The following is a 24733-nucleotide window of genomic DNA, read 5'->3' as shown; positions in this document are numbered from 1 at the left end:
ACCCAAACTATTCTATGATTCTATAACCGTGGTGGCTCAATTGCAATGATGTAAACCAGACTTCAAGACTTTCAAATACTACATCTGTGTTTAAAAAGCAAAAAAGAAAAAAAACCCCAAACTCAACTAAACTTAAATATTCTAACTAAGTATGTTTTCTTTTAAATGCAGAATTCTTAGTTAATTGGAAAATTTTCATAACATTGAAACCCTCTTTCTGCAGCCTAATAAATACATGAATTAGGAAGTAGGTTTTGGAAAAGCAAGGAGACTTACAGCCTTTTATCGTTCCTTTACTGTGAACCCAAATACTTAAGAAAACAGAAAAATAAGGTTTAATCAACACCAATAGTAAATCTGATTTAAACAGTGCATGGAGCTCTAACCATTACTTGCTCAAATGGTGTGGACCAAGGTCACATTTCAACCTTGATCTTGTATGGAACATTAATGGGCGGGAGGTTCTTTGTAGGATGTATTAAAACACTTTAAAAAATATCTATCCATCTATCTCAAAGACTCAGAACTCATCCTGACAAATTACTTTTATTGAAACCATCTTTAAAGAGAGTAACCATTAATTCAAGCTGACTTTAAACAAGGTGAAACATTTAATAATCATTATTGTTTATAATCGTATTAGGGAAGAGTCAGTGAGGGGCAAGACTAACTTTTTTTAATCGGAAAAAAACCATTCTGATGACACAAGTGCTAAAGTGGCCAGTCTCCCTAGGGCAGTCTGAATCTCTTGTTAGCCGAACTTAGACAAGGAAGTATATCCTAACAGTTAACGCACATTTATACAGTAAGGGACTTTTCAGTCTCTCTTAAACATAGAATTATCACCAGCTGGATGTTGCAGACAGTTTCAAATAGGCAGTTGGCAGTAATTTTAAACAGCAAGGATGATTAAGAGCTGAGGCAGAATGGTAGATTTTTTTTATCTTACAATGCTTAAATTAAATATCAAAAACTTTTGAATGCCTTAGTGAAAAACACATTACAGGGCTCAGCAGACAGACAATAGGTGAAGCAGTGGGCTGCCATGTCAAGAACATTATTCCAGGTTTAAAGATTATTTCCAGTTTTAGGATCTAGGAACTTCTAGATCCAGTTCTTCCCTGAAACTTTTAGGAGCGCAACTAAAAGTTCTGTTGTAACTTAAGCACAAATCCATGGTATATGTTGAAGGGGTTGTATAGGGGTTTTTTGTTGTTGTTTGGGCTTTTTGTTTTGGGTTTTTTTTTTTTTCCTCTCCCCTGAGGTACTTTGGACATATTATATATATTCTTTTAGTGGTATGCTTTAACAAAGAACCAAAATTTTGTTGTTATCTGGGGCTTGCTACATTTGTTCCTAACTCAAGATGCTTGTGCGGCTGTCTGGATACAAACAGAATGAATGTTTCATCCTTCAGATACCCTGGAGAGCTGGGAAACACCCTCAGATATGATTAGGGTTGGATACCCCTAAGAATCTCCTAGTCTCTATTAGTAGGATCACGTCAAAACAGAAATAGAAAGCAGTACTATTTTCATAATGATGAAAGTTTTAAATTGAGACCACAGTAGACTGCCAAACATAGAAGTGCTTGACATTAGGAATGCTTTTAACGGTAGAAAATGTTTCTTAGCACTGGATGAGGTTTCTGAGTTGAGCAGGGGGTTCTGCTCCCATTTATTTCAGTAGGATTAACCTCACTGAATCCCAGTTAACTTTGAAAACCATTTTTCCTTCTGGCACAGTAAGCAGAGAGAGGAAACCACACCTTAATGAAAGTACGTTATCTTAACTACCCTAGTACATTTATACTTTACTCCCTTTAAAGCTTTACAAATATTTATCATGGCTGCTGGAACTGACAAAAGCTTCATAATATTCATGGCATTTTGAAGCAATTATTCTCTCCATCCCTTCTTTTTGGAAGACAATAGGAAAAGAAAAGAATAATGACATTCTCACAGTCTGTTCTAGCTGCTATGAGTTCACTTCAGTTTCTGCTAATTTCTAAATTTCTTGAGCCAGCTTTCCTGATTTTGAAGCACGGGGGAAAATTCTGTACAAACAGGTTGACTTTCAACATAAATGAAACAAAAATGAAGGACAGAGATTGGGTCAGAAGCAACTTATACACTGCTAGAAGTTGCTAGTGTGTCACAATAGCTATTTCTCTGCCTCTTAGAAATTGTTCACTAAATCTAAAAGCCAGCAGCATCAATGACGTCTTTTTCCATAGCTGATGATGGAACGATACTTGCAAAATGAAGATGTAATGATAAGTCTTAATAAGCATCATAGCTTGAAGAAGGGATCTTTTGTTCACCTTCCTGCCCTTCACCTCACAATTAACATTCTGAGTTAATGTATTTTTCCCGGTATCACAGTGCCGCTTTTACCAAACTCGCCCGCATTGCATATTCCAGCAGGGCTCATATGTGCCTTCACACGGGAGTGTTGAGGGACAGAAAATCTTTCCTTCTGACTTGCAGTCTTGAGGGAATGTGGTCTTTCTGGCCAAGGTTGAAATTTTTTCCTCACTTCTATTTATTTTTGCCTTTTTTTTTTTTTTAGACAAAGGAAGAGACACTGGTTATTGCCCACATGTTTGTTTGCTTATTCTCTGAACTAGAGGTAAATCCAAGTGAAGGAGAACTCTTGCCATAATTTTTATTATCTTTTATTCTATTATGGGTGAGAAGGGACCTTTTCAGATGGGAAACCCTGAATGTTCTAGTTTTGGTGGCTATTCAGGTGCCAAGAAATCATAATTATGTTTAAATGTTACTATCTGGTTTTGTCAATTATTTTTTTTAAGAATAAGCACACATCCAAGTAATGGGGTTTTTTTTTATATATACATTTGTTGTGGTTTAACCCGGCAGGCAGCTAAACACCACACAGCCGTTCGCTCACTCCTCCCCCACCCCAGTGGGATGGGGGAGAGGAAGTGAAATTCATGGGTTGAGACAAAGACAGTTTAATAGGACAGAAGAGAAAGGGAAAATAATAATAATCATGAAAAAAGAATATACAAAATAAGTGATGCACAATGCCATTGCTCACCACCCGCCGACCAATGCCCAGCCCGTCCCCGAGCAGCAGTCGCTGTTCCCCAGCCAACCCCCCCCAGTTTATATACTGAGCATGACGTCACATGGTATGGAATGTCCCTTGGGCCAGTTTGGGTCAGCTGTCCTGGCTGTGCCCCCTCCCAGCTTCTCGCTGGCAGGGCATGGGAAGCTGAAAAGTCCTTGACTAGTGTAAGCACTGCTCAGCAACAACTAAACCATCGGTGTGTTATCAACATTATTCTCATCCTAGATCCAAAACACAGCACTGTGCCAGCTACTAGGAAGAAAATTGACTCTATCCCAGCCAAAACCAGGACAGTATTGTAAAAAATTATACCAACAGCTAGGGGTGAGGGACAGGGCAATATGTTAGCTAATAATGCTGCTCCTTTACTTGGCTAGATGGAGGTCACTGACTCAGCTCAGCAAGACATGAGCTACCATCATCATTTGTTTACTCGCCTAGTAGTTGCTTGAGGAGGTAGAGGTTCAGTTTACCAGGTCTTGGCATCAAAAGGATGATTTACAAGTTCCTGCTTGCACTCCTGCAGGCTGAGCTCTTATTTTTGCAAAAAAGCAGTTTTAAGAAAATGTTTGCTGGGACTGGTTGTGGCTTTCCAGAGCAGACAGTTGAAAGCAGGGAAATGGGTACTCTGCCCATCTTCTCCGTGATGTGAGACACAATAACATCATCTAAGTCTTACCTATTTCCATGACTCAAAATCAGGCTAAGAAAAAGTTTCAGTACAGATAACTTCCTCTATTCAGAAGGCGACTGGATTAGGACTTTTGATTTTGTCCATGGTATAGGTAAGTACGGCTATCTTGTGGTTATCTTTTATTTGACATCATCTGTTTTCAGGCATTTTTCTTTCTCTCAGCAGTTAATGTTATAGCTGCTGCTCTTTACATACCCTGCCTGTGATAGCAAAGCAATCCTCTCATACAGAATGTTAATTGACACCACATTTGCTAACATGCAGAGAAGAAAAAATTTCACCTTGGTTTAATAAGTTAGTTAATGCACAAAAGGGGTCCAGCAAGCCGAAGTGAAATACATTAGAAGTGATTACATAGCCGGCAAAGCAAAGATATTAAAAACCAAACTCACCCATAAAAAGTGAGACGCAGGAACCCAATCCTGTGGCCAAGTTTAACCAACTCTCCCTGCCTAGTAGCAGCTCCTGTTAGTAGCACGATTCCTACTTTCTTTAGGGTGCACAGCCACTTGTACGCGCTTTCATCATTGTACATGATTTCTTCAAAAGGTATTTTGGGAAGCTGCAGGTCTGAGCCCCAGTACTGTCGTTCTGAAAGGGAAGAAATAGAGAAACAAGAGCTTAGCTGTTTTAGTATCAAAGCTCAGGACATAGTCAAAGTGTGAAGTTAATGGGATTTCTATGCATTTGTGAATACGCCCTCAATCCCACAGTCAACCACCTGAAACTGGGTCCCCGAGTTTGCATGGATAACAAGCAGTCTTTATGATGAAATTCAACAAAACCTTGCAGTTAAAAAAAATTTAAATCAGAAGTTGAATAAAAGACCATTTGAAAGAGATATTTTATTGTTAGCAGTACATCAGAAATGTGCATATTCCTTTTTCTGTCTGTACTGGTGAACCACAAGAGTGAATATTTGAAACTGAGACTGCTTTGAAAGTTTCTCGTCTAGGGTAAAATAGCATGGAGCACCGTGAGATCTCCCTCAGAGGTGTTATTGTATGGATATATAATAATGAAAAGATTATATTCCTGATGAAGGAACAGGAGAAGACACACATCAATATAACAGCTTAGAAACAGAGTAACTACATCAATTGCATAAGTGACGAATCAATTTTCTTTTGTAGATTTGTCTTCATGAAATCATATCCAGTTACGTTAAATTCTGTAGGGTGGTGTAATTCCTTGTCTTTTCCTCTGCAGATTTTTTTGTGAGCATTTATCTTATTTCAGGAGGATGCAAATGAGAGCCCAAGATGTAACAAATCCAAGCACTGCCAGAAGGTAACGAAAATGATGGAAAACTTGAGCGATGAGCACGAAGTGATGTCATGCCCGTTCTCAAACAAAATTGATTATAAAAGCATATGACAATAGAAGAGCGTTAGAACTGCTATACCATAATCAGACATTTGCTTGTTGAACAGACCTTGTGATATAAAAGGTGGAAACCTGCAGCCATTTGTTAGAAGCAGGTATAGACTTGCAGGCAGAACAGAAAGGGCTTTGGAGCCCGGCTTTCCTTCAGACCTTTGGCTGCTCCCCTCTTCTTTCTTTTTGTCGCCTCAAACCAGCGGCAGCCGCATGGCACATCATCCAAAGCTTTAAAAGTAGCGCAAATCTGTGCAGCTTTAAAATTAAATGCTGCTTAACCTCATCCTCTTATGTATTTACAGCTGCCCAAATACTGCTAAATCTGTACCTTTAACAGTATATCTATCCCTGTGTCTATAGATGGGGATTTTTAATGCATGACCAATTCTTATTACTATTTTCTAGTATCACAGTTCTATAATGGTTATTGGTTTTGATTTAATAATGCTTTTTAAAAGTCTCATAACCTATCCCAAAGCAATCACATTCTGGTTGAGTTGGAGAGTTACCAAATAGATATCACCTAATACAGAGAGAGGAAATAAAACTAAAATACTGGATCATAACTAGAAAACAAAACCAATTGTTTTCTCTTAACTGTGTTATTTTCTGAGGAAGAATGTACTCTGGTGTCAGACAACATGGCCTCATATTCATTTGTAAAGATACTCTACAGAAGAGATGAGCATAAACATACAGTGACAAAATAAAGTAATAATTAGATATGAAAAAATCTAGGCAGATTTTTCATGTTATGAAGGGCTACACAATCCAAATCTCATCTTCCAACATGAGTAAGTTCTAAAAGTTATGCCTACAGTATTCTGCATTCATCAAAACTGTACACACTTAAAATTTTGATCTGGATTACAGTGCTGGAGGCTGCACCTGGAAAAGGAAAGGCTTGTTACATGTCTAGCCAGGTAGACGGACACGAAGCCCCCAGGCACGCCACGGGAAGGCACAGTGACTGCTCGCAGCGTAAGTCCTGCTCTGCTTACTTTAAGTGCCAGGATACATCCCTCACCTGATTAGGCTTCTCCAGAGGAGAATACACAACTCCTTGAGCATTGATTTTGGCATCTGGTCACCACTGAAGGCAAGGTGATGATTTAGCCACAACTTCAACTACTGTAGCCAAGGTCTTAGGGCAAAGCCCTTGGTTGTCCCCTCTGATCTCCAGGAGCACACTCTGCCTGTAACTCCTGGTGTGTCACTGCAGGTCACTTGGGTGCGCGCTGGCAACCAAAACCAGTGTCCTCTGAACTGCTGCACTAGATGTGAGGAGGACGGCTGCCACCAAGCAGAGGGAGAGGGCCTCAGGAATTCAGCTGAGGCTAACTAGCCCTGTCTTCCCAGCAAGTATTTTTGCTCTGCTTTGCCAAAAACCCTGTGTCTGGGATTAAGGCGTGAGTGCACCTGGACTCTAGCTGCCCCAGTCAGATTCTGGGCTGTGCAGTTATTGATTATTTCTTGCTTTTATTTTTCTTCTTCTTTGTTTATTTTGTGTCCTCTTTCCTGTGCATTTCCTTCCTTCTCCAGGAGGCAACCTTAGATTTTGAGGCCTTGACTCGCATAGAGATGTCAAGACTGGGATTTTCTCTCTCTCAGAAGATCTTGAATACAAAGGTAAGAAGGAATTCCTATCTGCGGGTCTAATGACGAGTAGGTTGTCTTAGCCTGTGTTGGAGGCACTCTCAGTTCCAGTGTGAGCCATAGGAATGGCTCAAATGTTTACAGAGCTAGGCAGTCCCTTCACATACACCTAAAAATACCTTTTCCTTTCCCGACTCCTTTCTGTCCCAGGACAGAAGTCCCATGCCTTCCACTTCATTCCTCCGAATTTCAGGCAACATTCACCTTTCTCCACGTGAGATACAGACACACAGAGATGAAGGATTTAGAACTTGTCTCTCACTGCTCTTCATTTTCAGGACTTTGGATGGCTCTTGGCAAACGGTAAGGGAACGTGCCCACGCTCACCCAAGGGCGAGCCAAGTCCCACAACTCCCCTTAGGAGTTCAGAGTGCAGCCAGGAGAGAAGTGCAGGCAACCTGTTCCACCAGCCCAGGCCTCACCAGCTCCTGCGACACTTGCAGAGGTGTTTGGGCTCTGGCCCAGAGAGGAGAAGCATTATGCAGGAGAGCAACCCTTCAGGTCGACGGGTGCTGCTGGAGCCCTCCTTTCAAGAGAGGGTTCAGGAAAAGACAACAGCTGCTCTCCACTTCTTGTGGTCCACAACAGCAGATGGCAGCTAATGGGGGAAAGCCTGTCCAATTATTCATGTCTGGGGACATACATAACTGAAGTAAGTCTTGGGAACCTGCTGGGGGAAAGCCTACCCGGTTACTCATGTCTCAGGGCACACATGTCTAGAGTAAGTCTTGGCAACCTCCCCAGGATGATATTTTCTTGACGTTTTCCCTCAAGTAAACACATAGTCCTTCAAGAGGAGTCCAACAGGGACGTTCACCACTGTGGCTGAACGGCCACCAACCGCAGAGCAAGGTAGCCAAAGTGGTGGCCTGTCGCACACAAAAATTAGAAGCAAGTTAAGCAAGTTATAAGGCTTGCCTTAAACACAGACATAGGCACACTAAGATAATGTAACCAGTGACCGTGCGTAAGCTTTTTATAGCATGGTATAAATTCCAACAGCAAAATCAGCAATTGGCATTTGATGAAATAGCTAAGAAAAAACATAGAGTAAATAAGCACAAAGAGGAAGACAACTGCACATGTGAAATGTAGGAAACAAATACAAGAAGTAAAGTGTGAAAGAGATCAAAAACCCCACGTGTACAGCAGGTAGAGAAGATAATGGGTGAAGGCAAAGTAACACCACAGGACATTTCCCAACGGGAAACATGCTGGAAAAAAAAACAACCCACAAAACAAGTCCTGGCTGTAAGAACTGAAACAAGCCAGTCAAGAGGAGGTGTGCTGTCCCCCATCCTCTCAAAGGACGAAGGAGAAGAATCAAGCACCAACAAGCAACGAGGAAAAAAAAACAAGAAAGAAGAAGATGGTATCCTACTCCAGGTCTGGCTTCCCTCACCCAAAAGTACTCTTCCACCCTCACCTTAAAAGCCGCACAAACCACAGCACCCATCTCAAGGCACAACTGCTAACCCCAGCTACCAGCTCTCTGCTCTTTTATACTCAGGGCTAATTTAGGACGAGCTTGTTAAGCACCAATTGTTTACCTGTGTGTTGATGGTGATTAAGGCCTAATCCTTGGCCATGTGTACTGTTAATGGCTGTCAATCCAGTAGAGCGTGGTTTTGAAGTTTCAAACTGTGCTGATGTCTTGTAAACGTTATCACCAAATCTGTAACTGCTGAACGCAAGGGTAAAGGTACGTGTGGACAGACGCACACAGAGATTCAGTTGTACCAGACCGAAAAGAGCGAGCTGGCACTCTTTGCTCTTTCTGCTCCAAATGGAGCAGCGGGAGGGCAGAGCTCCTGCCGAGAGGCGCTGGCAGAAGCGGGCCACGGGCATAACCGAGGCTGAGGGGGCGGGCACGGCGATGGCCTCTCGGGGGGTTGGTCCCAGTGAGCTGGTCACCAACAGCTAAGGGTGGAGACAGGAAAACAAAACCACCAGGCATCCAAGGGTGAGTGGGGGACTTGCGCTGCAGCCGCTGCAGCAACCAGACTATTGAAGACGCGACAGACCAAGTTAATAAACAGGTTCCTTGACGTGACACATAAAAGAAAAGAATAAATCGTTACAGATGAACAAGTTCAAGTTCTGGGAACCACAATAGGGGCCATCTGAGGGCAACCAATCAGCCTGTGGGGTTACTTGAGGTCAACCTTCTTCTCTGGGGACCATGCCGGGGTCACCTGAGGTCAAGGTCCCTCTCTAATGACCATTCTGGGTGGGGTCACCTGAGGTCAACTGATTAGCACATGGGGTTACTTGAGGTCAAACCCCCTCTCTGAGGTCCATGCTGGGGTCACCTGAGGTCAACCAATTAGCCTGTGGGGTTACCTGAGGTCAAACCTCATGCTTTGGGATCATTCTGGGGTCACCTGAGGTCAACCAATTAGCCCACGGGGTTACGTGAGGTCAACCCCCTCTCTGGGGACTATGCTGGGGTCATCTGAGGTCAACCAAGTAGCTCATGGGGTTACTTGAGGTCAACCTTCTTCTCTGGGGACCATGCCGGGGTCACCTGAGGTCAAGGTCCCTCTCTAATGACCATTCTGGGTAGGGGGGGTCACCTGAGGTCAACCAATTAGCACACAGGGTTACTTGAGGTCAACCTTCTTCTCTGGGGACTATGCTGGGGTCACCTGAGGTCAACCAATTAGCCCATGGGGTTACTTGAGGTCAACCCCTCTCTCTGGGGACCACTCTGGGGTCACCTGAGGTCAACCAATTAGCCTGTGGGGTTACTTGAGGTCAAACTCCCTCTCTGGGGACTATGCTGGGGTCATCTGAGGTCAACCAATTAGCCTGTGGGGTTACTTGAGGTCAAACCTCATGCTTTGGGACCATTCTGGGGTCATCTGAGGTCAACCAAGTAGCTCATGGGGTTACTTGAGGTCAACCTTCTTCTCTGGGGACCATGCCAGGGTCACCTGAGGTCAAGGTCCCTCTCTAATGACCATTCTGGGTGGGGGGTCACCTGAGGTCAACCAATTAGCCCATGGGGTTACTTGAGGTTAACCCCTCTCTCTGGGGACCACTCTGGGGTCACCTGAGGTCAACCAATTAGCACACAGGGTTACTTGAGGTCAAACTCCCTCTCTGGGGACCACTCTGGGGTCACCTGAGGTCAACCAATTAGCCTGTGGGGTTACTTGAGGGCAACCCCTCTCTCTGGGGACCACTCTGGGGGTCACCTGAGGTCAACCAATTAGCACAGGGGGTTACTTGAGGTCAAACTCCCTCTCTGGGGACTATGCTGGGGTCATCTGAGGTCAACCAATTAGCCCACGGGGTTACTTGAGGTCAACCTTCTTCTCTGGGGACCACACTGGGGTCATCTGATGCCTTCTCCCTCGGAATGGTATTATTATTTATACTGGAATTTTTAGGATTTAATCTGTCCACGGTTTTTAATGCAAGTAAATACGGGGGGGGGGGTGTGGTGGTGGTGGTGGTGGTGGGTGTTCCCGCCCCAGCCTGGCAGTCTCAGCCAGCCACTGGACACGGGCAGCCTTTCAGCAATAAGGTGTAGGCTTTGTGACAGTCTCTGTTTGACTTAGCTCCCCCCCCCCCCGAACTACATTGCTGAACATGATCAGCATCATCCCATGGAAAAACACAAAAACCACCAACAAGAAAAAAAAAAAAAACACATCCATTTTGGTGGCAAGCAGACCAGGGCCAAGAACATTCAAAAATTCTGTATGTACCAGCACAAAAAATAATAAAGCCAGGCTTACAATAATTTTCAACGAGAACTGTGAAGTGTGTGAAACTTTTCCCCTGCTTAAAATGATTTTTAACTCTTAACTAAAGGTTGTCCCTTCTGAAACCAAGGGCATTTTATTTTAATGGCCAAAGAAAGATGTATACAGGGAAGAATGAAGATTGTGATTCTCCGCATGGCTGAGTGCCAAATGGTTCTCTCTGAGACTGCGATTGGAGATATCCAGGACTTCCTCAGTGGACAGCTATGGCTCTTTTCCCTCCATCACCTTTCCATACCAAAAGCCTGAGTCTTACCCATACGGCTCAAAAACGTGCATGAGACATACGGAGTACGTTAGAGGAAAATGACAATTAAAACTTCTGGTAGAGCTTTGTGAAGAAGCTTGCTCAATAGCCTGAGGCCAGTGGTTTCAGTTTCCCTTGCCCAGGTACATGAAGCATTTTTCAGCAGCGAGCGCAGCTGAGCAGCTCTCTACCACTGGCGCGGCCTCACACCTCTCTATAGGAGCGTTTCACTTGCCTGTAACTTGGGTAAACTTGAACCGTTTGGGCTGAGGTTTTCCATGGCAGTATCTGCCGAAAATAATTTTGGGAGAGCTTCCACAACAACAAAAACGGATCAAAAGCCTAGACCAGTGAAAAAATGAGTAGTGTAGCCAAGTCAAAATTTCTACATCGGCTTAGAGGAGAAGTTTTAGTGCTTTCGGTCTTTTGAGTGTCAAATTTGGCAAATAAGTTGTTCACGTGTTAGGAATATACATTTGCCATTCGTGTGAAACTCGTCAAGTTTGGCCGATGCTTACAGCTTTAGAAAATAACACCTTGCAGATGCTCCCCAGACATTTTTTTCAATTTGGCAGCGAAATTGTCCAAATATTCCTTTCACATCGAGCACGCTCCAGAGCTTGGGTGAGGGATCTAGGAGGACCATTGCAAAACACAGATGAGGAAAGTAATTTCCACGTAAAATTAGCAGACTCATAGGAAACAAGGCCAAATATAGCACCATCTGTGCGCTTCAAAAATTGTGTAATTCTAATCTCAAACATCCAGTCCTCTGGGACGTCTCTTGCCTGTTGATTTCAGAATATTCTGAAGTTTGAAAAGAGCTATAATAAAAATATGATTGTTCTTCCTAAGTGACGGGACGTGTCGCTGATTTCCCCAGACTGATGGATAACTGAGCATCAGCTCAATATTAATACTTTCCATTATTCCACACATAATTTTGCACAAACTCAAATCATTTCATACCATACCAGCAGCATACAAGAGATTTCGAAAAACGCTACTGATTGATAGAGTGGTTTGTCCACGTGGAGAAGCTAGGACAAATCGGGATGCTGCAGGAAGAACCTCTTTGTTAACCATCTGTTTAAAACTACTACAGTCGGGTATATTTTAAGATTTTTTCAAGACATTTGCAAAATCAAATTCATTTCCTTCAATAAAAGGTAGTGCTGTAGCCATTCATTAGTGCAGGCAAAACCACATAATAACAACTAAACCCTGTGATTCTTTATTTTGGCCTCAATATTCATAGGCCAAGATCACTTTGTTAAAATAATCAAGAATTCTTCTTTTCCCCCATTTTTTTCCCCCAGATTAGTCCTGCCAGGACCAATTTTGCTAGACAACACTGAAACAGATATCACCTAAGTTTTAATGGCTCCAGTGCATTCAGCCAAGAACTCGAGGGATCCATAACGTAGACAGAAAGCGAAAAGGCAGGAAATTAATCATGGAGCCCAAAGCCCAGCTTCTCACCAGGACACTTTCTGGAGTCTGCCAGTTGTTAATGCAGTTAACTTAAATTTAATTTGCCTGCGCTACTGGCAGAGGACACTGGAATCCACAGCTGTGGATCACATTAGGTACTTTACGACTAATAGTGATTTTCTTCGGCAGCTGAAAGGATTCCAGAGAAGAACATCCTAAAATACCGCACGGTGTCCCTGAACCGCTGAACCCACCCTGGTCTTCTGTTTATTTGTTTATTCATGGGGATTTTGAAATAGGTACAGGGTTTAAAGCCAAGTGAACTGATCTCCTGTGCACCTGAAAGAAAGCTGCTCCAGGGACTTGGTAGAGATTTTATTGTTACAAATTGCATTTGTAAGCATTGTTAGTACATTAAAACTGAAACGACTACAGGTTTACTAGTGTAAATGAATCTTAGGTCAAGATATAACTTTTATTAAGCTGCCTTGCTAGAAAGCATCATCAGTAATTGTTTTCTCCCTTGTATTTGCACTACTGTTTATCTATGTGTATTTATGATAGCACATACACACACCACACATACCAGTAGCTATAATATTGGAAGAGTTGTTAATAATAAGTGGTACTAAGATTTCCTCAGAAATCATTTTTTCTATTGTAAAACTCTGTTTTTAATGCTTATAACTTCAGCAAAATATAATCTTTTGGATGACTTTTTTTTATGCCGAAGGTTCCCTTATATTGAATTCATGAGAACAGTCAGTCAAAAGGATCGGCTGCATCTTGGAATAAAACTGAGCATGGGAGCACGCTTTTTGCTCATGTTTGAAAAAAATCCAGCAAAGGCTCTAATTCCTCTAATTTTGGTGACTGAAGCGATGTCAGAAGTACGTTTTGGTGAATCCCTCTCCACCCCAAGCTTGTTGAGGTACAAGCCCACGAGGAGACTTGGTAACAGACCTTCCTACAGTCTCACAGCTGAAAGTGTCCCCACCTCTGTGCTGCCCAGGCAGCCGACAAGCCGCTGCAGGAGGTTGCCCGCGGATGCAGCGATCTGGGGAGAGAGACGAGAAGGAAAGATGAGCTGAGCCCTTCCCGTGCTCTCTGTTTAGAACCTCTATCTCTACGGTGGGAGCAGCTGTCAGGGAGGAGAGAGAGATGCGTGACATGGGGAAAAACTCAGGGAAACTGAAGTGGGGTCTGGGTGGTAAAAGAAGGTGGGTCCGGAGACTGAGTGAAAACTGCTGCTGGCTGCAGAGGAAACTGCAGCCAAGTAAGGGGAGCTGGGCTACCCGCTTGGCAACAAGAGTTAATAGTTTAGTGACAGCAGCCTGCCACTGGCAGCTGAAAGCAAAGTGAGAGAGCTCCAGAAAACACCGAGGCTCTTCTACCTGAATAATCAGACCGCAGACTCTTTTTTTTCCCCTTTTGTATAAATGGCCAGAAACCGCCAGCAGGTGCCTTGCACTGAGACACGATCAGCGACCCCTCTCACATCATCTCTGGGGGTGAAAACACTCTGCCCGGGGAGCAGTGTAATTTATTTCCCGAGGGGTGTCTAGAGCAGAAGGTGCTGAGGGGAGGGATGGCCCAGGCCCAGAGAGCTACCAGCTGCTGAGCCCCTGGGCTCTGCACAGCCGTACCCCCAGCACCAGCCGCTCGATGGGCCTCTGCCCTGCTCCCACCTCACACACCACCTGCTACCACCCAAAACGTTCACACAGTGTATTCAATTCTAATTCACAGGCAAAAATCATTTTATCGTTGAACAGAGAGCATGCAAGCCTTTATAACCCCCCACCACGACAGCACTCTGTCCCCTCCACTGATTTCAGCCGGGCTGGCTGTGGTACCATGAAGCGGCAGCGTGCGACCGCCGATCTCGGAGCTGTCAGCTGCTGTGGCTCAGCTGATTTCAGAAGCAAAATAACCCGGGTGATTTCAATTCTCCAGGCTCTTTGGTAGCAACTGTGGGTCTTACATATTTCAGGCTTTTTGTGGGGTATTAATAATGGTACATGTTAACTTGCAGAACGAGGACATGAGGTGTGATCTACTCACTTCATCCGAAAAGCAGTGCTGGTGGCAGATACAAAAGACCATTTGGACAGATACACCTGCCCTTCGAAGTTACTGTAACACACAGAAATAGATGTGGGATAATTACCTTCTCTTCTGTATGAAAGACCTATTTCAGATTTATACTCCCCGAATACAACACCGCCTGCCTCCTTGCTCTCTTCTCACTGATTTCCACTTGTAATACCTCATAAGTTTGCCAGTTTACTGGTTTGTATGCACAAATAAACACACACACACGTTCAAACCAAAGGCGTTGCACAGTAACAGGTAAACAGGACAAAGATGCTATTTCTTACTTCTTTTTTTGCATAAATTTTACATTGATTCTAGTTTTTTTGCAAAACTCAGAACATTAGTGTTTTAAGTCAAACATTCTCTTAAATGTTGAATCAGAGCTCTTATTCTTACAGTAAAGATATAACTGGTTTCCCTTGCTTTCATGTATTTAGTCTGAAGCTGCTTATTCTTAAGAGAGTGCATAATAAAGCATGAAAAGTTTTTATCTATTTCATAGAATAATTGTTTTGTTTAAATCACATCTAGCTTACTTGATATTTTAGCTAAGATTCAGTTAACTTGTCCAATCATCAATCACAGAGATTACATACTAGAAATGAGACCATAAACGTTTGAAAAATGCAGATGGCATCATTTATAAAACACCTATACCTCTCTTTATTCCAACATCCCTTCAACGGACAGGACCAATAACAACTATTACATATTCCAAGCAGCTTTCAGAATGGGAGCTCTGGGGGATTTCACCTGGTGACTGAGGGACATGCTGCACTGCAAAGAGATGTAAAGGGCCAGGTTTGGGTGGGTTTTTTTTTCCCTCTCTCTAGCTACAGGTAGCAAGTACAAAATGCAACGTGCTCATAAAAAAGCGAACCCAGACACTACATAGTTACAACATTTTTCAACAGTTGCAAAGTCTGCAAATTTCCAGCCACTAGTATTCCTCTCCCCTTTGGCCAAGACTAGTTAGAGACTGTCCAAGAAACACAACGCACGTGCCCAAATATAAGCTATCCACATAGACCATCTTTTATACTCTAGCCTGTGTTTCAAAGAAGCTGTAGTATGATTGACAAGCTGTTGAATTTCACAACATGTTCACAAAACGAAAAAAGCGCAATCCTTGAGGAGAGATATAATCTCACCTCATTAAATTCCTCTTTGAGACCACTCCATGGCCTGCTACTCACTGCTCCAGTGTGTTTAACTCAACATACATCCTTTCACACACTTGAAAGATGGGGAAAAAATAAAATAAGAATGTTTTCCTTTTTCTCTATTAAAAGTGATGAAATTAAAATAGCTCTAGGTATGCTGTGTGAACTGCCAAGAATATCCTTTGAAAGACAAATTTAAGCTTCAGTGTTGGTGCAGGTAAATAACCATGTGAAAACTAATGGAACGTTTTAAGTTTCAACTTTTCCTTCATAGCCTTTCTTGCTGCCTCGCTAATAAATATTTTCCTAATCTTCCTTATATAAAACAAGGAGTAGAGGTATATTAGTATTTCAAGGAATATACCAACAGATTTTTCCCCACTTTGGGAAATAAATATATGCACCCGGAATTTAAGTGCAGCTCCAGGAGCTCCAGGCTTTCCCGAGTACATGGGCTGTAGAGTCCTTTTGTTCAAATTCCCGATTCCTACTGTGCTTGCTAGAAGTTCCACCTAATACGGGCTGACCCTTCTGCAGCCAGTGGACATGAGCTGTGGTGTTGGGTTTTGGGGTGGTTTTGGCTTTTGTTGCAAACGCCTGCTTTGCCACAGCACTGCAAAGCAGCGCACGCTCAGCATACCTGTCTGGGACTGTCCTTGATTTAGGTATAACAAATCTGCCAACCCTTATAGCTGACCTGTGGAGAACATGCAAGGAACAGCAACCCATTTGGTCTTCCTCCCAGCCAGACCCCCTGCAGCGGAGGCCGTCATCTGGCCTCACATCTCCAACTCTATGGAGCCGAGGGAGACAAAAGCTAAATTCAAAATGTTTCTGTAAGTAACCTGCAAGAGCAATCTTTTCTCTGTGTAAAAACTATCAATGATGTGAATCCCGCTAAGGTACTGGGAGTTTATCCTTTCCCAGACTCTGCAGTGTATTCAGGAGTCAACACTGCCTACTGACTGAAGAGATGTTTAACCTCTACAGTACCGCTATGATGTGGAAATTGCAAAATTTCAAGGAAACTGAACTGTTCACTGATGTTCTCCAGGCAGCTGCTAAAACTGAGAAATGGTTCAAGTAAAGCAGCTTCTTAGGCTTTTTTTCGATGTTTGACTACTTTGTATTAAAAAACCCCCAAAACCAAACAAAGACGGAAAGTGGTAAATATAGTTAAATCCTGCCTGGCAAGGCTATAAACTCTCTCCTCAAAGTTCCAGTTCTCTCACATTAATTCACTTCCAGTGACAAGTGCAGCCAGCATCCTTAGTGGTTTGGGTTTGTTTTTCTTTTTAAAGGTGCAGGCTGGTACACGAATGCTTATAAATCCTACCTCATGTTTCAGAGAAGAAAGGTTCCAAGTTCCCAGCCCTTCAGTGGCATCTTAATGCAGCCAAGAGCTTAGTCTTTGAGCTACTGCAGGAGCAACCTTTCCCCCCTGACATTTGCCAATGTACTCTGTAATGACACTGTGGTAAATACGCCAAAAGCTGAAAACGCATTGTGTACAGCTCCAAGTATTACTAATCTTGGGAAACGTATGGAATGCTGCAGCAGTTGGTATCTGGGAGGAAAAAAAACCCAGTGCAGCTTGTAAGGTTATTGCTATTAAAAACACGCCCTCACTTCATGTCTTAAAATCTTCCTTTTAATTTGAAACTTTTCATAGTTTGTCTGAGCTCAAATTTTACCTATTCTGAACAGCGTTAAGAAAATCTGTTCACATATGTACAGTGACGTATCTACCATGAACATGGAAAACAAACGGTTCCTTCTCTCTCTCCCTCTACCCCGCACTTGATTTATTTGATGCTTCTAGACCACCAATCATGCACGGTGCTTTCCAGTGAGCACTTTGTAGTCTTTCTTGATGTGTGGTGCTCAGAAATGATACACGCTATGGGAGCCTGACTCCATCAAATGGAGCAGAAGGACTACGTAATCTCTTCTGCAGGTTAGACTTCTCTTTGGACTCAGTTGAAAGCAATGTGTGCCTTGATCCCAAACCAGTCTGCCAACACAGGCTCGGGTGTAATAAACACCCAACCCGGGTGGTTATTTTCCCACCTTGCACTCAAAGAGCTGCCGAGCTGCAGTATCCTACGGGAAACCCTGACGCAATGACTGTGGATGCTGAAGAAATACGAAGGAAAGGGAGAGTGGCTTGGCTCACGCGCTTTTACTACATTGCTGCTGGAGACTGAGTATTAGGCTAGGTGAACTAGTCACCTGACCCATTAAAGCATTTTTTTAATGTTTTTACTATTTCTCCTATTTGTCAAGGTCATTCAGAATTGTAACCCTGGTCCTTCAACACATTTCCAGTCAACCCCTGGTTGGTGTCATCTGCAAATTTAATGTGGCTATTCTTTTCCATCATAGTCACAGATGAAAATAAGGAACAGTATTGCATAAAGCACAGACCTTTGCAAAATCTGTCTTGATATATCATTCTGTCTTGATGGTAAACCATTATAGCTACTCTTTGACTATTTTTTAAAGATGACACATTTCCGTAGCACATTCATGAAAATTTTATGTGCAACAGGGTCAAATGCTTTATGCTAAGAGTATGAATGTGACCACTTCATTTAATACTAAATATGCCAAAGAAAATTATGAAAAGCAATCAAAGAACAAACTTGCATACTTAGAGCACAAGCCAAACCACTGTCTTTACAACACTGCGTAAACCTTTCAAAATATTAGAAAGGCATAATCTCCATGAACAGAAAGAAGCGGAAAAAAATTTTAGAGCCATGACTAAAATAAAGTGATTCATTTGCAGCAATATTAAATATCAGCTCAAGGCTGTATGCATAATAAATGGTTTTACTATTAGCAAAGAGGAAATTGGCTGACAATCATACTGGCTTTCTGCAGTTGACTATCAGATGATTACTTATACCATGTGCATATAGTAAGTTGCAGAGAATAGATTATATGGTGGCTTTTTAGTCTTCATGCTTTATATAGCAGTACTTTTTTTTTTTTTTTCAGAGAGGTCTTAAAGCTTAATTCAAGTATACTGGTGCCAGTTTTAATCCTTCTAGTAGCTGCAATAGATCTGTGGGTCTAATTTTTAACACTTATGTCTGACATACACATGAACTACTTTTAAACAACTCATATTTGTATGAAAAGCAGTGAAGGACTTCCTCTCCTGACTGGTCCCAGAGACCATCACAGCCCGGTAAGTACAACAGTAGCAGCAGAGAGACAAGTAATAGGTCTACACTAAAATAAGCAGGATTTATAAAGATTTCCTTCTCTTCAGCCCCACACGAAAATGTTATATGCTGTCCAATCTTTACAACTTGACAAATTAGCAGGTCCGTAATTCTTTGGAAAAGGGACAGGAAAGCATACATCATAAAACCAAAAAAGATCCCGTGATGTGAAGATATTTAAGTTCTTCCACTTAACAATATTTTTTAAAAAGTCTATATGAAAGACTTAGAAAATTGTGTGCCCCACAGGGCATGTTATTCTCCCATATACCAAACAACAGGAACTTTATTCACATTTTTATCCACAAAACCCCTTCAGCCTGAAAATCTATCAAGAAGCTGCACTGAACAGGGACTGTACTCTTTCCCAGTATTCCCTGGTGGTAATTGATCCCACTTATGTTCTTCATTATTTTATCATGTCAGCATAGCACGTTTTTTCCCACTGCGTAACCACAGTTAATATAGTTTTCATTGTACTATAGCAGAAATCTAAGAACATAAGCTCTAAGAGCTGAAGGGGTAAGAAAGATGGGAATGAGCCATTAGTGCCTGGGCAGCCTTAGGTCTCAGTTGCACAGCACAGCTGCAGTTGCCAAACTAAAAATCTTTATGTTTACAAATGTAGCTGAACTATTCGTACGGGATAAAAACAAAGGCCTTGTAGAATTATTTCATGTCCTTATTGACCATTTACATTATGACTAATAAAACCCCAGATCTATGCGCTTTTCAATATGGGAAGAATGAACTGCTTTTGAGAGAATTAATGAGTCACTGCCTCTTTCAATCTCAGAACAATGATTTGGGGGGGTGGGAAAAGAAAAAAAAAGAATCCCATTTCTTGATCATACCAGGTTAGTCATAAAAAGCCATCTATATTAGAGCTTGTACAAAATGAGAAGATGGCCTTTGCGCAGTTCCTGCAGACAGTGTGCATACATCAGCAAACACTTGGAACTATTCAGCATTTACTGCGCAGATTGGGACAGTGCTGGTCAAAACCTTCTATACTGGAGTCATGTGGGAAAGAAAGTCTAGGCATCATAGATCTAACTTACTTCATCTAAAATTATTTTGTCTACAATATGTATTTTAACGTTTGTTGAAGGCCAAATGTATTTTTGCTGTATTATGGATTATGTATATGGCAGCTTAACTCATGGGGGCAGCTCTTATTAATTATTACTACAAAATAAATTCAAATGACCAAACTCTTTTAGTAAAAAACAACTTTTAACTTCTTCCTCTCAAATTATCATCTCTCAGAACCTAGTAGAGAAACTGAAAGCACCCTTGATGCTGTTAACATCCTGATTCAAACTTTGGTGGAGCTGGATATATATCTGATATCATATTATCACATTTTAAAGGACCATCATCATCTGAAACCTTTAACCTTAGGTTAAAACCTTAACCTAACCTAAAGTTAAAAATATTAATTATGCAAATAGCACAAGGTACTACCTCTGCTGAATCTTCTTCTCCTCCACCCAATAGGGAAACATCATTGTGATGTTATTTAATATTCACACACACACACCCCCTGTTGTTGGGATGCCAGTGTCTTGGAAAATGAGCCTCAGCAAATGCAGTGCAACGCAGGGAGAGGCCTGATACCAGAAAGCACCTGGTGTACTCAGTGTCTCCCACAGGCTTCCTCTACCACACACAAAACCTAAGTTACAGAGAGGCTTCACGAGGTGGTAAATTGCTCCTGTGACATTTGTTGGGGAGAACACAAGTAAACAGGAGGGAAAAAAAAGAGTATCTTTGAGACATCAGAACTGGAGAAATAGAAGCTGGCTCTTTTGGAAGTATCTTGTAAGCTAGGCTGAAACGAGCCTTGACGTACACAAATAGTGGACTTCGCATACCACACAGATAGGATCTGGCACTGTTTTTAAAAGGGGAAACTTGGCATATTGCCATAGAGCTATTTATAGTCACTTCCATCATGCAATGAAAATCTGACCTACTCTTCTTTTCAGCTTTGACACGTCTGACATCTAGTTTTTTGAATCAGAAATTATGATGAAAAAACATCATAAAAGCAACATGAAAAGCAAATAACCACTTGCAAAAAAAAGAAAGAAAAAAAAAGAAAAAAGCAGCCACAGCTGTGATAATGTCAGCAGTGAAGGTTAACCTCTAACTACAGCAGTCTGGTGAGCTTGCTCTTTTATTTGTTGAACCAGCATGCAGGGCTGGCATTCCATGTCATCGTCTGTAATACTATACTGCTGGGATATGATTAGCTACTTAAGGGCACGTAATTTGCAGTGTGTAACTCCACTGACCAGAAGGAAGCGAATTCTAAACTTACCCCGACACACAATGAGAAACAGGTCTTAAACAGCCAGCAAGCAAACTCACATGCTTTATAACCGCAGCCCTTTCTGCAACTGAAACCTGAGAAAAGCTGGGAGAAGCTGTCCATCACAATGAGCCAGGTCTTCTCTGAGAATATGAGGAAGAGCAGAATGGCACTACTAAACAAAGCCAAAGTTAACGCAGGCCCTTATTTAGTGTAACTTTCATACACATATTTCTTCGGATCTACCATGGAAAACAGAATTTGCAAAAGCACTGCCCAAAGAATAAAACATATCTTTGGTGTTTATTTTACCTGGACGGCCCCACTGGAGAAGAGCGGTAGCAGAGGGGAGAACTGGCCTCCAAAACAAGCATTGTATTTAGATGCTGAGACCAAGCACTGTGTAAATGTGTGCGTACGAAGGCAAATCACAACCAGTTAGACTTCATAATGGGGGGAAAAAAGTAGCATTACATCTGAAATACTGACATCTCAGTTACTGATACCTTTGCTAATAAACATAACCAGAGACCTAGACTAATTTGCCTGGGCATTAGTTAGAGCAACGTTCGATTTACATTGATCCCCTCAAAGGCTACAAAACATCTTGCCAGCTTCCACAGCATCTTCATTTTTCCAGATAAAAACTCTGACTACCTGAGAAATCAAGCCTCGTTTCCCTGAATGAGGTTTGCATCTTCACCACGGTCATCCTGGGAACATGCTCAACCCTCCAGAATAGTAAACAGTGTAGTTTATTCTTGCCAAAGCTACAGTAGACATGAACTTTTATATCACTAGGGGGAAAAAGTTCCCTTCTGAACTATGAAGAGTCTGTTATACGATCCACTGAAATGAATGGAAATATTACTCATCACTTAAGTTTTACGCCAAATATAAAAGGCTGAATCTTAAGAACTGACTTTTGTTTAGGAGAACGGGTGCTAGGAGCTAAGGAATATTTGACCTGCGGAAATTGGGGAAGATAACTGGCCCCTTCAGTTGTCCCTAAAGTGCCAAGCAAAGCTCAGATGCACGAGATACCTAGGGCCACATATTTTCCCGTTTCTCATGTTTCAGGGAAAAAAACCCAAACAAACAAACTTTCTTTTCTTTGTTAGAATAAAAAACACCCAAAAAAGGAGCATAAACCAATCGCAGATTTGCCTTTTGCTGATCTCTGAGGAAACTGATACCTGGATCTGAGTTTCACACCATCAGCCTGCCTCTAGTTTCTTTTTTCTAAAGTAATATCCTGTTTTAATGGATACCGTCTTAACTCTGAATACAGATCCACAACTTTCTGCAACAGCAGGTCTCACAGGAACACTGTCAAGAGCAACAGCAGAAATCTTGCAAGTTTTCACATGTTTCATGCTCACAATCTGAAAGGCTGCCAAAGAAATGATGATGTGCATCGTGACAAACCTAGTGGGTTTAAAATTATTCACTCAAAAGGGTGAGTGATTTGTGCCGGGTAAATGTTACACTGCCAGTTGCACAAAACGCTTCATGACCAAAAGACAGTCGACTACTGCAATAAGTATGGGATGCAGAGCAAACACAACCTGAACTTCAGCACTAGACGCTGCTATGCTACACAGTTACTTTTTAACAGAAGGCCATGGAAAGGGAAAATTTTTTATTTCAGTTATAACTCCCTTGCAATTCTAAATAATCTTTCTAAAAATAAAAATTTAAATAATTTAAACAGCACACACACATTTGCATTGTCACATAGACCACTGCTGGTCCAGAAGGCTCATTTTTGAGACCTACTAACCCTTTTCTTGAAAGAAAAGGCTTTTAGGAAAGTAAACGCAGCCCCACCAGTTGAACTCCTCTCAGGTCCAGAGGTTAGAAGAGGGAAAGGGTAACCACGGGTTCCTGTTGTGCAGGCACAGGCTGGCACTGAGCACCAAGAGCGGTTGCCATTGCTCCAGCTGGTTAGACCTGGTCCTCACACAGGGACCTCTAGCCAGGACTGTCAGTGTCAGACCCCTTGCATTTGGAACAAGCGTGATAGATGTGGTTTTAACTCCTACCTGGTAAAAATAAATCTTCTTGCATTTCTGCTCTGGCTTCTTCAGAGAAGCATCGTTTTTTCAACCATTCAGCTTCATATTCACTTGCATGTTCATCGGGCCATGTAATATAGATCTTCCAACATAAAACAAAAGATAATTTTAGAAATAAAAAATTCAAAAAACACCACCTAGAACAACCAAAAAACCCTTTAGAAATTGCAGAAATTGTAATGTTTAGATCAATAATATCACAGTTATGCTTTCCCTAGGGCATAATGGCAAACAAGTAATGAAAACCCAACCTGAACATCATCCTAATTCTGACACCTTTTATAAATGGTCATTTTCACATGAACCCATGACCTAATTTGCTGTTTTGTGTGGGCCGCTTTCACTGTGGGAGCTGCACTTAGCAGAAAGAGGAGAATCACAGAAGCTGGCACATATCACTGGGGAGAGCGCTTCACCACAACTCAGAAGAGAGCAAAAATATCTTCCAAAATGCTGACAGCTTGTTAAAAAAGAAAAAGGACAAGAAAGGCAAAAAAGAAATGCTAGGAGAGAAATCCCTCTCCTAGTTTTGAAAAGTCTTCCCTCTTTCAAATTAACTTTAAAAAGGTGTTGGGTTTTTTAATTCCTGGAAAAAACATGGAAAGAAAGCATATTACTTTGCTTGTCATGAACTGAAAGAGCTCAGTGCAGCACACACCCTCAGCTAAATTCTCAAGGTTGTTGAGTAGGTATTGATTCCCATTTCACAAAATTCTGCTTGTTCACATGATGGTAAAACACCAGTATCAGTTTAGGATTGGTGCTGTGCTTTCACCAGTTCCTGAGTATAAGTGGAAGTACACAATCCCTCTATTATCATAATACATTTGCCTATTCAAAGCATGAATTTACATGGCATTAATTTTGGTGACACACAATCAACTTGGGAGCCCAGAATTCCTCAATACAGACCCTTACCCTTGCGGCTGAGCCATGCTCCCGCATGGGCCAGCCTCTGCAAACTCACCCTGCAGCGAGGCTGCCCCAGCTGCTGCAGGGTTGACTGCTGCATCTTTAACATGTTTGAAACCTCTTTAAGTGTAAAATGAAGGAAATGAGTTTGCATATCAAAGAAGCCATGTACTGCTTTTAATAAAACCTATAAAATCTAAATGATATATTAAGTTCTTCTATGGCAGGAAAGATTAAAATTCATAGGGAGGGCAGTTCCTGTCCTCTCTTGCCCGATAGCCTCCTCTTTTTCATGAACAAATGTTAATGTAGATAGGCAGATACAAACATAGATACAGACACTAGGCCAACTCTGAATATTGGGTTCAACTTTGGTTTGAGTGCTTGCTCTAAGATGAAGTCTTTTGCACACTGGAAATTAGCTAATAAAATGATTATGGATTATAACGTATATAAGTACATCTATATATGGATTATCTATAATATCTATATAGATAGATATTATATCTATAATATCATTATAGATATAATCCATATATAGATAACAATTAATAAATTGTTATGGACTAAGGTCATCATCACTTTGCATTTGTTTTCCTGATTTTCAAGCCATTTCTTGTAGAATAAAGAGGAAAGAAAAGGGTAAGTGTAAT

At 41.8% G+C, this 24733-nt stretch overlaps 1 protein-coding gene across 1 annotated transcript in view; it reads right to left on the bottom strand.

The window, feature by feature from the left end:
• Positions 1-24733, bottom strand: part of BBOX1 (gamma-butyrobetaine hydroxylase 1) — a 45773-nt gene that overhangs the window by 13202 nt on the left and 7838 nt on the right. The window contains exons 3-4 of the mRNA XM_076343855.1: positions 23136-23250; positions 4183-4381 (exon numbers count right to left, since the gene is read on the bottom strand). Of these exons, the coding sequence (XP_076199970.1) occupies positions 4183-4381; positions 23136-23250 (314 nt within the window). The remainder of the gene's footprint in view (positions 1-4182; positions 4382-23135; positions 23251-24733) is intronic.

Source organism: Aptenodytes patagonicus, chromosome 7, assembly GCF_965638725.1.
Source record: "Aptenodytes patagonicus chromosome 7, bAptPat1.pri.cur, whole genome shotgun sequence".
In the NCBI taxonomy this organism is placed as follows: domain Eukaryota; kingdom Metazoa; phylum Chordata; class Aves; order Sphenisciformes; family Spheniscidae; genus Aptenodytes; species Aptenodytes patagonicus.
Note: the sequence above shows the minus strand (reverse complement) of the source record. Positions and strands in the feature narration are given on the sequence as shown.